At 47.0% G+C, this 12055-nt stretch overlaps 1 protein-coding gene across 1 annotated transcript; it reads right to left on the bottom strand.

Moving 5' to 3' along the window:
- Positions 1-10052: 10052 nt before the first annotated feature.
- Positions 10053-11045, bottom strand: LOC136510841 (uncharacterized). The gene has a single exon (XM_066505163.1). It carries the CDS (start codon positions 11043-11045, stop codon positions 10053-10055), a length of 993 nt encoding a protein of 330 aa, XP_066361260.1.
- Positions 11046-12055: the final 1010 nt, after the last annotated feature.

Raw genomic sequence — 12055 nt, 5'->3', positions numbered from 1 at the left:
GTCGGCGTCTGTGGGTGCATCAAGGACACGTGCATCGTTCCCGCCGCAATTGGTTGTGTGTAGTCAGTGGCGGAGCCAGGATGAGCACCTCAGGGGAGGCTAATCAATAGAGATTTAGAACAAATGTCGAAGATTAACAATGAAATCACGTTTTTTCTACAGTAATATCAAGGCAAAATCACTCTCCCGGGGGGGCTGCAGCCCCCCCAGCCCCCCCTGGATCCGCCAATGTGTGTAGTTTAAAACCGAAGGCTGGGTCCGTGCAACAACAACAACCCAACGGCTCCATGGAGTAGAGATGGCGCGCCGCGACCGCAGGCCTCAACTGGCGGGCCGGGAAATCCTATCCGAAGGCAACTTCGGCACGAGGGAAGTTTACCACCAAAATAAAGATTAGGCAGCTGTTTGGTCGAGAACCGCAGAAAATTGGCTCGCCAACCCGGTCCGTCATAAAAAAATACATTTTCCATTCTTTAAGCTAAAAAAATATTTAAAGTTTGATTAAGGTTATAAAAATACTAATATTTATGATATAAAATAATAATTATTAAATTAATTATAGAATATATTTTTATATTAATCCTAATTAGAAACCTAAATATTAATATTATTTACTATAAATTTAGTCAAATTTAAACTAATTTGACTAGCACAACTCTCATAGTTATTCTTTTCGAACGAAGGGAGTAGGTATCCAATTTTAGTTGTCCTAGTGTAAACCTGCCCAAGAGACAAATGAATATGCCTGGCAAATGACCTCAGTAGGAGTCCAGGAGATCTATCCAATTTTCTTTTCAAAGCAACCTCCAAAGTGCCCAGCAACAGCAAATGGCAGCAAGCCCAACCATGCAAAATTACTTTGCCTTAGGCAAATACAACTTACACCACACCCAGATCTGATCCAGCCTGTTCGCTGCTCGGTTTCTGGGCTGATAAGCCTGATTAATACTGGTTTGTTGTGAGAGAAAAACACTATACTATAACTGATAAGCCCTGACTAAAATCAACAGGCGAACAGGGCCCAAAAGTTTGGGGTTTACAGTCAGCTCCAACCAGGCAACCACAACCGATGCAAAGGCTTCAAACATACCTTGACATTGATCAGCCGAAGAATTAAATGGCAAATGAATTCATCTCCCTCGCCATGCCAATTTGTTTTTTCAAGAGTCAGCACAGCTTGACTATTACTCGTACTACACATGTACTATTTCCCACTAGTCTGAAAAATTGTCATAGGTGGTGTTTAAATCGAGAGAAAAAAATTTAGAGATATCACATCGATTGTCACATCGAGGTATTATATGGGAGTGTTTAGATAGTAATAATAAAATAAATTACAGAAATCCTCAGTAATCCGTGAGACGAATTTATTAAGCCCAATTAATCCATCATTAGCACATGTTTACTGTAGCACCATATTGTCAAATCATGGGTTAATTAGGCTTAAAAAATTCGTCTCACAATGCATGTGTCCAAACATCCGATGTGATAGGAAGTAAACTTTAGAGAGAGAAACTAAACGAGGCCTAAGTTAATATGAGTTTATGATTACATGAAACATGTTAGTATTTTTATTCCCCACGAAATTCTGTTTTGAACCTTTAGGCCCTGTTCGGCTTACTCTATATTCGGCTTGTTCGGCTTCTTTTTTTAACCGAAACAATGTTTTTCTCTCACAATAATTCAGCCGGAACAGTGTTTTTCAGCTAGTTTCAGACCAGCGAACGGGGCCTTAATATATCGAGACAGTTCAATAAGAAATTGTTCTTTTTCATCATCGCGAGCACGACCATACAGAGTTACTACGGTCCAACTTCTCCTAAGCTTTTTATGAAGCAGCTACATAGAACTCCCTAATAGCAAAATCCTCCATATTAGATCTTCTCGGAATTAACAGCATAGAGAATCTTCTAGGTTTTCCGGGAGAATGCAACCGGTTCCAAAGCATAAGCTTTTTGAGGATCAATTTTCTTTTAAAAAAGCACCTTCTCATAATATTTTTGAGTCTCTTACACACAGTCAACATGATAGTCATATAAGATGTCCTTGAAAAAGAGCCCTTTGTAGGATTGAAAAAGAGCCCTTTGTGGGTGGCACATTTCTAGATTTCCTTTGTGCTGACATTAGTATATCTGTTGCAGGCACCATCATTGGTATTTTCTGAAACGCACTGGTTTCTAGATTTTCTTTAATAAACTGTGCATCCCATAGGTTTTCAAACCCAGTTTTCTTATAAATCCGGTCAATTCTATTTCTTATTAAGTCTTAACTAGCTAAATGTGTTGTTACGTGCATATTTCCATCACGTAAGGACCAAAGTTGTGGCAGAACCACCTGGAATAGCGTACTTACGGAGGCGCTCGTCTTCCACCAGACACTAAGCACCCCGAAAGCCACTACCACGAGCGGTATCCGTCGGACACACCCCGAGGGAGAGCACGAAAGATTCACAATTTTCCCCAAGGATCCAATAATGAAAACGAGTTACAACACAAGTCCATTTCATACATTAGAGTTTCTGAAAAAGTACATTATTACAATAACAAATACAGAGTTCGGAATGATAAACAGCGGAATATTAAAAGGATAACATCTAGCGATAAGATAACGAGGATTCCGTCTGAGCCCACCAGGTGGATCTTCCACTCAAGAAACTCCTCAAGCGTCACCTGCAACAGAGGTAAATAAATCCTGAGTACACAATGTACTCGCAAGACTTATCCGATAGCGGGAATACTTTCCCGACTCCAAGGAATATGCCAGGCTTTATGGTTGCTGGTTCTCTTTTAGCCAAAAGCAGTACTAACAGTGAGTCCTTATTGATATATTATTATCATCAGCCGTATTAAGTTTTTATCTAGTCAATCTATATAAGCACATGTACTACTTTCAAGCAAGAGTTGAGCAATCAATATTGTTCCTTCTCCTTTTCCACTTCCAGTTCTTACTATGGTGCTAAACCGCAGACAAGCCGTACCGGATAACCCGGCGATTCGCGAATCAATGTGCCCAGCTGGGTGCCCCGAAGACACACGCCTCACTTGTACCCCAGGCACAAGCAGGACTAACCTACCACTCTCCTGTCCCGGGTGTCCAGGTCCCCATCCAAACTTGGACTCCAAGCCCCCGCCTCTGAATCCCGGACTCAGTGCGGCGCAAGGACCTCCACCACCTCCTCTTCCCATCAGACGGTCCGGAAATAGCCGGATTCGCGACAAGAGAGCAGCAAGTCTTCCCTGCGCCCATACTCAAGTATGTGCTCGGGACAATAGTCTGTGACTTGCCTAGAGTCATATGCAATGACCGGTCCGTAATCGACACAGACAGGGAAAAAGTATAACCGGGCTATGCCCTGTTGGCCGCAGGACACAACCCCTCACACCCACCAGTACCAAATCCACATCCCTGTCCGGTCACCATTTTTCCTTCCCATTATTTTATCATGATATTATAGTGTAATCACCTATTTGCGAGTAACGTCAGGTTACTCACGCTACCGACATCCTGAGCATAGCAGCTACTCGACCTGCACTGGTAGGACTCAGGGTAGATATATCTATGCATGTAGTTTTCATAAAATGCCTGTAACGTAAATGCATATCATATAAATATATTCAGTGATCATTTAAAAATAGGGGTTATGCACCGGGGCTTGCCTTAGGCAGGTGCCGAGTCAGCAAAGTCAGTACTGACAGGCTCCTGGGCCCCCTCCTATGTGAAAAGCTCCTCCTCGTACTCCTCGATCACCTCGTCGTACTCCGGATCACCGACAGGTACGAAGTCTACCTGTTCGTGATCTACATGAAATGCCGATGCAATGATTACACTCTGGCAACAGAAATTCTCAATGCAAAAGTACCTCTATTACATTACTAAGCGACGTCTTCCTACTAAAGTCTAAGCTATATACCAGTACTACTAACATGTATGACCGTGTCCTACATTCTTACGATGACTACGGATATTCATACTCCTAATGCCAGTTTACGATAAAGCAAGGATAATAACTACGTCATTAAACGACTCGTTCTATGGTTACCATTTTTACAGCAAGCATATAAATGCCTAAGGAACCTACGGTAACGATTTCAAAGCTAAAGTTTTCGTCGGTCTACCACAATAAATCTTGCAATTAAAGATTGATATACCGCTAAGCTTTCTACTTCAAGCTTATGAGCCTACCATCCTAACCGCTAATGGTGAACTCACTGTACTAACAGGTAGGCGACATTTTTGCGAACCTAACAAACTTAGTTTCGCTATTTTTGGACCACCATGCAATTTACTACAATTTATCGAAGTTGTATTCATAACAGGAAATAAATAAGCATTTCAATTTCCAGGAATTAATGAAAATCGAATCCTCTTTCGCCGGCCCACCACGCGCAGCCCAGTCCAGCGCGTTATCCCGCCCGCGCGCGACAGCAGTCCAGCGCGCGGCCTACGCGGAGGCGCGGCCCAGATGGCCAACGGCCCGCGAAGGGGAAAGTCTACGCGCGTCGGTAAAAATGCACGAACACCCCCAACGAACTCGGTATTTGCTACGAGCTCTACGGTACTGTTTCGCTAGTCTATCGTTTTACATCTGCACCCTCCCACTTCTTCTTCTTCACCGCGAGGAGGTCCCTGGCCCCCAGGGCGCGCACCGGTGCGACGGCACGGCACCGGGCGACCACGCTGACCTCACCTGAACCCCTACTGCCTACCTAAGGGGTCGATAGGTACCTGGACAGCACGTAGAAGCTACTGGAGGCGACACGACGAGCAGAGACGCAGGCGCAAACCCCCTCCACGGTGGTGGCTCCTAACCTGCAAAGGCGAGCGTGTTCTCGTGAGCAACAGCGACGGCGAGGCCAGCGCACGACCTAGCGAGCACCAGGGAGTACTCACCGACACCCTTGCGTTGACGGTTAGGTTGGAGGCGGTCTGAGCAAGGCTAGCCACGTGAGCTCGCGGCGGTGCGGTGGTGACCGACGGGGGCACTACCGTGGCGGTGGGGCTGGCCTGCTGCGATGATACGACTGAGGTGCGCGGGGTGCTCAAGGGGATATGGCGAGACTGTGGGTGCACTGAATCGATACGAGATGCACTGCGGGCCTGGCTCGCCATTGGAGGACGTCGGTTCGGTCTTATGGAGCCGGTGATGCGGAATTAAGAAATTCCAATCATGTGCAAGGACACCCACCGCAAGGTGCGAACGGGGCACAGCCAGACGCCTAACGGAGCCGTGCCTAAGGCGAAATGAGACCTACAGCTATGGTTAAGGCAAATTGGGGAAAATTGCTTCGACGGCAAGGAGACAGTGGGGACAGGGGAGATCCTGGCGCGGCATGGCTCGGACCTACGGTGGTCGCCAATGCAATTACTGACCTGCATGGCCATGGGGAAACAGTAGGGCATGGCTCCAGGCGCCAGCCAGCAAGGTGTGGCAGCAAGCCGACGAATCAATGATACGGCGACACAGCGGGCAACATCCGACAAGGTCCACAGCGCGAGTGCGACGCGAGGTGACGGCGGGCAGACCGTCGTCCAACGCACAAACAGCCAAGGCGATGTCAACGGCGTAGAACCACCGTGGCGACAGGCGACGTGCAATGTGGGACCAGCGCGCTCCTGGCCAAAGCAGAGCAGAGCAAGACGTGCGTGTCGCGTCTCGGTGGTAAGGAAAACATGGCCGTGCTGGCACGCATGACGGGCTAGACGTGACGGTAGGCGAGCAGCAGCGGGGCAGAGCGCGTAGGCGGGCAGCAGTGAGCAGGAGGCTAGGACGCGCAGGTCGTGAGCGTGCACGGTGCAGCGAGCGCAGCCGGGTGCGGCAGTGGCTCTGACCCATGCGGTAGAGCGTGCTGGCAAACCAAACGGGGTGGTGACCGTGCCCATTGTTCAGCCAGGTGACGTGCACGACTTTTAAAGTAGCTAGAAAATGTGTACGCCGCGCTCCAAACGCTACTCCAATTGCTCGATGCGAAAAGGAGTACACCGAGCCATCACTCTCAGTCGCGACATTACGCTACTTCTTAAGCCAATTGTTCTACAACTAATGCCAAAGGTGGCTTCGTCGACCACTTCAAATAATTACGTGGAGGACGTCGATTTGAAAGGTTTCGCGTCGAAACCCCAAACCCGACCCCCGGGACGTACGTGCTAGCCATCCATGTCATCGACCGCAACTTTTTATCGTCATTCCTAAAACGTTTTATAACATTTAGCGTTAATAATAATTCGATTAAGGTAATAAACGCGTTATGTGACACGAAACATAACCTTATGCTTTCCTGTTTCATAAAAATGTTTCAAAGCCAAACATGGATTATAAAGCCTATCATACACAAATGCACCTGAATCAGATGCTTACGAAATGTTTCAGCAAAACGTTACAATGTAACACTAGGGTGTTACAAATCTACCCCCCTAAAACAAAATCTCGACCCGAGATTTCATGTGCCTAGTGTGAGAAAGGGTATGGAGTACATTTTGTGCAAAGCTAACTATCCAACCCAGAGAGGAGATGGGGGTAATGCTTTGATAAGTAACTCTCTTGCACCCAGGTGGCTTCGTCCTCTGCATGGTTTTGCCATTGTACCTTATAAAACTTTATCACCCTGTTCCTAGTTACTCTCTCCTTCTCATCCAAGATTTTTATAGGATGCTCCACATAGGACAGATCAGGTTGTAGCGAAAGTTCTTCTATTTCCACAGATTCTTCAGGAACTCATAGGCATTTCTTCAGTTGCGAGACGTGAAATACATTGTGCACCGCCGAGAGAATTTCAAGGAGTTGGAGACGATAAGCAACGGGCCCACACTGCTGCAACACCTTGTATGGACCCACATATCGAGGGGCTAACTTGCCATGAACACCAAATCGATGTACCCCTCTCATAGGAGATACCTTGAGATACACGTAATCTCCAGCTGCAAATTCTAAAGGCCTCCTTCGCTTGTTTGCGTAAGCCTTCTGTCGACTCTGAGCTGACTTCAAGTGTTCACGAATTATATTTACTTTCTCACGAGCCTCCTTTATGAAATCAGGCCTAAAGTACCCACGGTCTCCTACTTCAACCCAGTTTAGTGGTGTCCTACATTTTTGTCCATATAAAGCTTCAAACGGCGCCATGCGGATACTCTCTTGATAGCTGTTATTATATGAAAATTCTGCCAGCTTCAAACAATGATCCCACTTCTCAGGAAAAGAGATGGTACAAGCCCGCAGCATATCCTCGAGCACCTAGTTCACCCTCTCAGTTTGACCATCCGTCTGTGGGTGGTATGCCAAGCTTCTGAGAAGACGAGTACCCAAACACTCCTGGAGTTTCTCCTAGAAACGAGAGACAAAAACTGACCCTCTATCAGAGATGATGGTGAGAGGAACTCCATGTAGGGTCACAATCCGATCAAAGTATAACTCTGCATACTTCTTGGCATTGTATCAAGTGTCCACCAGAAGGAAGTGGGCAGACTTGGTGAGACGGTCCACGATGACCCAAATAGAATCAAAACCAGAGGAGGTGCAGGGTAAACCCACAATGAAATCTAGGGAAATATCCTCCCATTTCCAAACAGGAATGGGCAAGGGCTGTAGATATCCCAAAGTACGCATATGATCTGCCTTGACTCTGCCACAAGTGTCACATTCCACAACGAACTGGGTGATATCTTGCTTCATGTATGACCACCAGTATAGCTTGCATAGATCATGATACATCTTGTTGCTACCAGGGTGGATAGACAGCTTGGAATGATGGGCTTCTTGCAAAATCTTTCTTTTCAGCGCTTCATTGGATGGAACTACCAGTCTATCCTTGTATCTTATGACTCCCTGCTCATCAATGCTAAAATGAGATCCATGCCCTTCTGCTAGCAACTTCTTGATGTGAGGAATCTCTTCGTGATCTCCCTTCTGTTCCTGAATAATTTGCTCCAGTAATTATGAGGTCAAAGTAATCTGAGCTAGCACCTCAGTGTGGTGGAGTGACAAGGGTATTTCCTCAACCTGATGCGACTTATGACTCAAAGCATCTGCCACCACATTGGCTTTTCCTGGATGATAGTGGACTTCCAAATCATAATCCTTGATCAACTCTAACCATCTCCTTTGTCTCATGTTTAACTCAGACTGAGTGAAAATATACTTAAGGCTCTTGTGGTCAATGAAGATATGCACTTTGTTGCCCAACAAATAATGCCTCCAAATCTTCAGAGAGTGAACTACAACAGCTAGCTCTAAATCATGGGTAGGGTAGTTCACCTCGTGCTTCTTCAGTTGGCACGAAGCATAAGCTATCACATGCCCTTCTTGCATAAGCACACACCCCAATCCCGTCTTCGAGGCATCACAGTAAACATCAAAGGGCCTCTCAATATCAGGTTGAGCCAACACAGGAGCAGTGGTCAGAAAAGTCTTTAGGGACAGAAAAGCTTCTTCACAAGCTGGACTCCAAACAAACTTAGCTTCTTTCTGGAGCAGCTTAGTCATGGGCTAGGCTATCTTGGAGAAATCAGGGATGAAACGTCGATAGTATCCAGCTAGCCCAAGGAACTAACGGATCTGGTGCATAGACCTTGGAGACTTCCAATCTAATACATCTTGCACCTTGCTGGGATCCACAGAAACGCCCTTAGGTGTCAACACATGTCCCAAAAACTACACTTGATCAAGCCAAAACTCGCACTTGCTGAATTTAGCATACAGCTGGTGCTCCCTTAGCTGAGTCAGTATTATCCGAAGGTGACGGGCATGCTCTTCCTCATTCTTGGAATAGATTAAGATGTCATCAATGAAAACTACCACAAACTTATCTAGCTCCAGCATAAAAACTGAGTTCATCAAGTACATGAAGAAAGCCCGCATTGGTGAGGCCGAAAGACATCACTAGGTATTCATATAGCCCATACCTAGTAGAGAAAGCTGTCCTTGGTATATCCTGTGGCCTGATCTTGATCTGATGGTAGCTCGATCAGAGATCTATCTTCGAGAACACCATGGCACCAGCTAACTGATCAAACAAAGTATCAATGCGGGGCAAGGGATACTTGTTCTTAACTGTTACCGCATTGAGGGGGCGGTAATCCACACACATCCGTAGTGTACCATCCTTCTTCTTTACGAAAATCGTTGGGCAACCCCATGGTGAAGAACTTGGGCGGATGAACCCCTTGTCCATCAACTCCTCTAGTTGCTTCTTCATTTCTGCTAGTTCTCTTGGAGCCATGCGGTACGGACGTCTGGAGATAGGAGCAGTACCAGGCTCAAGCTCAATGGAGAATTCTACCTCACGGTCCGGTGGCAATCCAGGAAGATCCTCCGGGAAAACATCTGGGAACTCACATACTACTGGAATGGAGGTAAGATTAGGAACGGCTTCAGCATGGGCAGCAATAAGTAAGATCGGTTCTGAGGGTATGATGAGAGATATCCTATCCTTAGAAGACGGAAGCCGTAATTCTACACTTCTTCTCTTCATATCCAATACCCCATACACCCGCAACCAGTTCATCCCAAGAATAACATCAATGCCTTGCCCAGGCATTATCATGAACTGTAGACGATAAGTGTGGGTGGCTAATACCAAACTTACTGTATTCGTGCGGGTATTGATAAACATCTGAGAACCCACAGTACGGATCTTATAGGCATATGGTATAGCCACAAGTGATAAATTGTGCCGCTCTACAAACCCCATGCTCATAAAGGAATGCGATGCACCAGAATCAAACAACACCAAAGCTGGATGGGATTCGATGGTAAACATACCAGCCATAACTGTCTCCTACTGCACAACCTACTGAGCATCCGTGAAGTGCACCTGACCAGATATGCTGGGCACCTTCCTCTTAATGAAAGTCCCCTTAATCAGCCTAGAATTTGCAAACGGCTGAGACGGCTAAGCTGTCTGCTGCTGAGGACACTCCCTGGCATAGTGGCCCTCCTTACCACACTTGAAACAAGCACCAGGCTTGTTTCTGAATCCCTAACGAGGTGGGACCTGCTGTCCCTGAGTCTGCTGGGGCTGCACCTGCTGCTGAGGTGCCTTGTACTGAGTAGCAGAAGTCTATGAGGTCTGCTGGGGTGACCAGAACGGAGGCTCGCCGGATGATTGATAGGACCCTCGCCTCACAATTTGCACCTTCTGAGTATGAGGGTGGCTGGAGGATCTAGCTGCCACCCTCCTCCGCTTCCAATCCGCCTGAGATGCCTGCTGAAAACCCTTAAGAGCAATGGCGGCGTTCATCAGAGCCCCAAAGGTCTGATAGTTTCCCAGGTATAGTTTCTCCTGAAGAACGGGAGTGAGACCACGAAAGAAGCGATCCTTCTTCTTGTCATCTGTGTCCACCTGACTACCAGCATACTGAGCCAAGTGGTTGAACTGATTCACATACTCTATTACCGTCCTGCTCCCTTGACGCAACTCCATGAACTCGGTCACCTTCTGGTGGATAACGCCAGTAGGTATGAAGAACTCACGGAAGGCGATGGAGAACTCCTGCCACGTTGCCGGGTGATCTGGCAGCTCTGCGGCTAGGAAAGTCTCCCACCAGGCACCTGTGGACCCCAAAAGCTGCTGGGACGCAAAGTGCACCTTCTGCTCGTTGGCCACTCCGAGCAGCTGAAACTTCTGCTCCAGCGTGCAAAGCCAGTGCTTCGTCTCCAACGGATCATCCGATGGCGTGAACATGGGCGGGTGGGTCTTGAGGAAGTCCTGGTAAGAGGACTGTCCCTCAAGACGGCGAGCACCACCCCTATTCCCACCATTGCCTCCGGGTCCTCCACGGGCGAGACCCGCGACGGCCTGTGCCATAATCTCCAAGGCACGAGCAGTCTCTTGTCGAGCCGCGGCTGACTCCCGACGAGCAGCCAACAACTCCACCATGACCTCCACGGCGGACAGCGGCAGAGGCGGTGGTGGCGGCGAGAAAGGATGAGGAACCAAAGGTGGAACCTCCCGAGCTCCCTCGTTGTCACGCTCAAAGGCCCAAGCACTGTCACCATGGCCCTTGTTGGCCGCTCCTGAACTGGTACTCCCATGTCCGGACCTCAGATTCATCTGTAAGAGAGACGAACCATCCATTAGGACACCCTCCCGATTAGAATCTAGGGATTAAAGAGATGGCAGCACATTTATTAAAGTATTCATTAAGTCAGTCCTGCCAATTTACTACTTTCATTATACGTGAAGGGGGATTCCTAGTTCAAAAGATGCTAATATATGATGCATGCTTCGACCTATACGTTCACTCCAGCCGGAATATAGCGGCGTTCGTAAATTTTTTGGCACATCGCACACTCACTTTCCGTATACTAAGCGATTTCTTACACAACGTAAGTCAGTGTACCTACAGAAAACTGATTAGGTAAAACCAGTGCCGCTATCCTAGATATATCATATAGCTAGGGCTTATACTTATATAACTTACTTAATCGCATCCTACTTTTCACAAAACCTTTGTTGGTCAACTTTTAGTTTTGTAAAAGAGTGATGAACTCGTGACCATTATTGGCTCTGGTACCAACTGTGCCAAAACCACCCGGAATAGCGTACTTACGGAGGCGCTCGTCTTCCACCAGACACTAAGCACCCCGAAAGCCACTACCACGAGCGGTATCCGTCAGACACACCCCGAGGGAGAGCCCGAAAGATCCACATTTTTCCCCAAGGATCCAATAATGAAAACGAGTTACAACACAAGTCCATTTCATACATTAGAGTTTCTGAAAAAGTACATTATTACAATAACAAATAGAGAGTTTGGAATGATAAACAACGGAATATTAAAAGGATAACATCTAGCGATAAGATAACGAGGATTTCGTCTGAGCCCACCAGGTGGATCCTCCACTCAAGAAACTCCTCAAGCGTCACCTGCAACAGGGGTAAATAAACCCTGAGTACACAATGTACTCGCAAGACTTATCCGATAGCAGGAATACTTTCCCGACTCCAAGGAATATGCCAGGCTTTATGGTTGCTGGTTCTCTTTTAGCCAAAAGCAGTACTAATAGTGAGTCCTTATTGATATATTATTATCATCAGCCGTATTAAGTTTTTATCTAGTC

Source organism: Miscanthus floridulus, chromosome 16 (assembly GCF_019320115.1).
Source record: "Miscanthus floridulus cultivar M001 chromosome 16, ASM1932011v1, whole genome shotgun sequence".
NCBI classification, from domain to species: domain Eukaryota; kingdom Viridiplantae; phylum Streptophyta; class Magnoliopsida; order Poales; family Poaceae; genus Miscanthus; species Miscanthus floridulus.
This window is presented reverse-complemented; position numbering and strand designations above follow the sequence as displayed.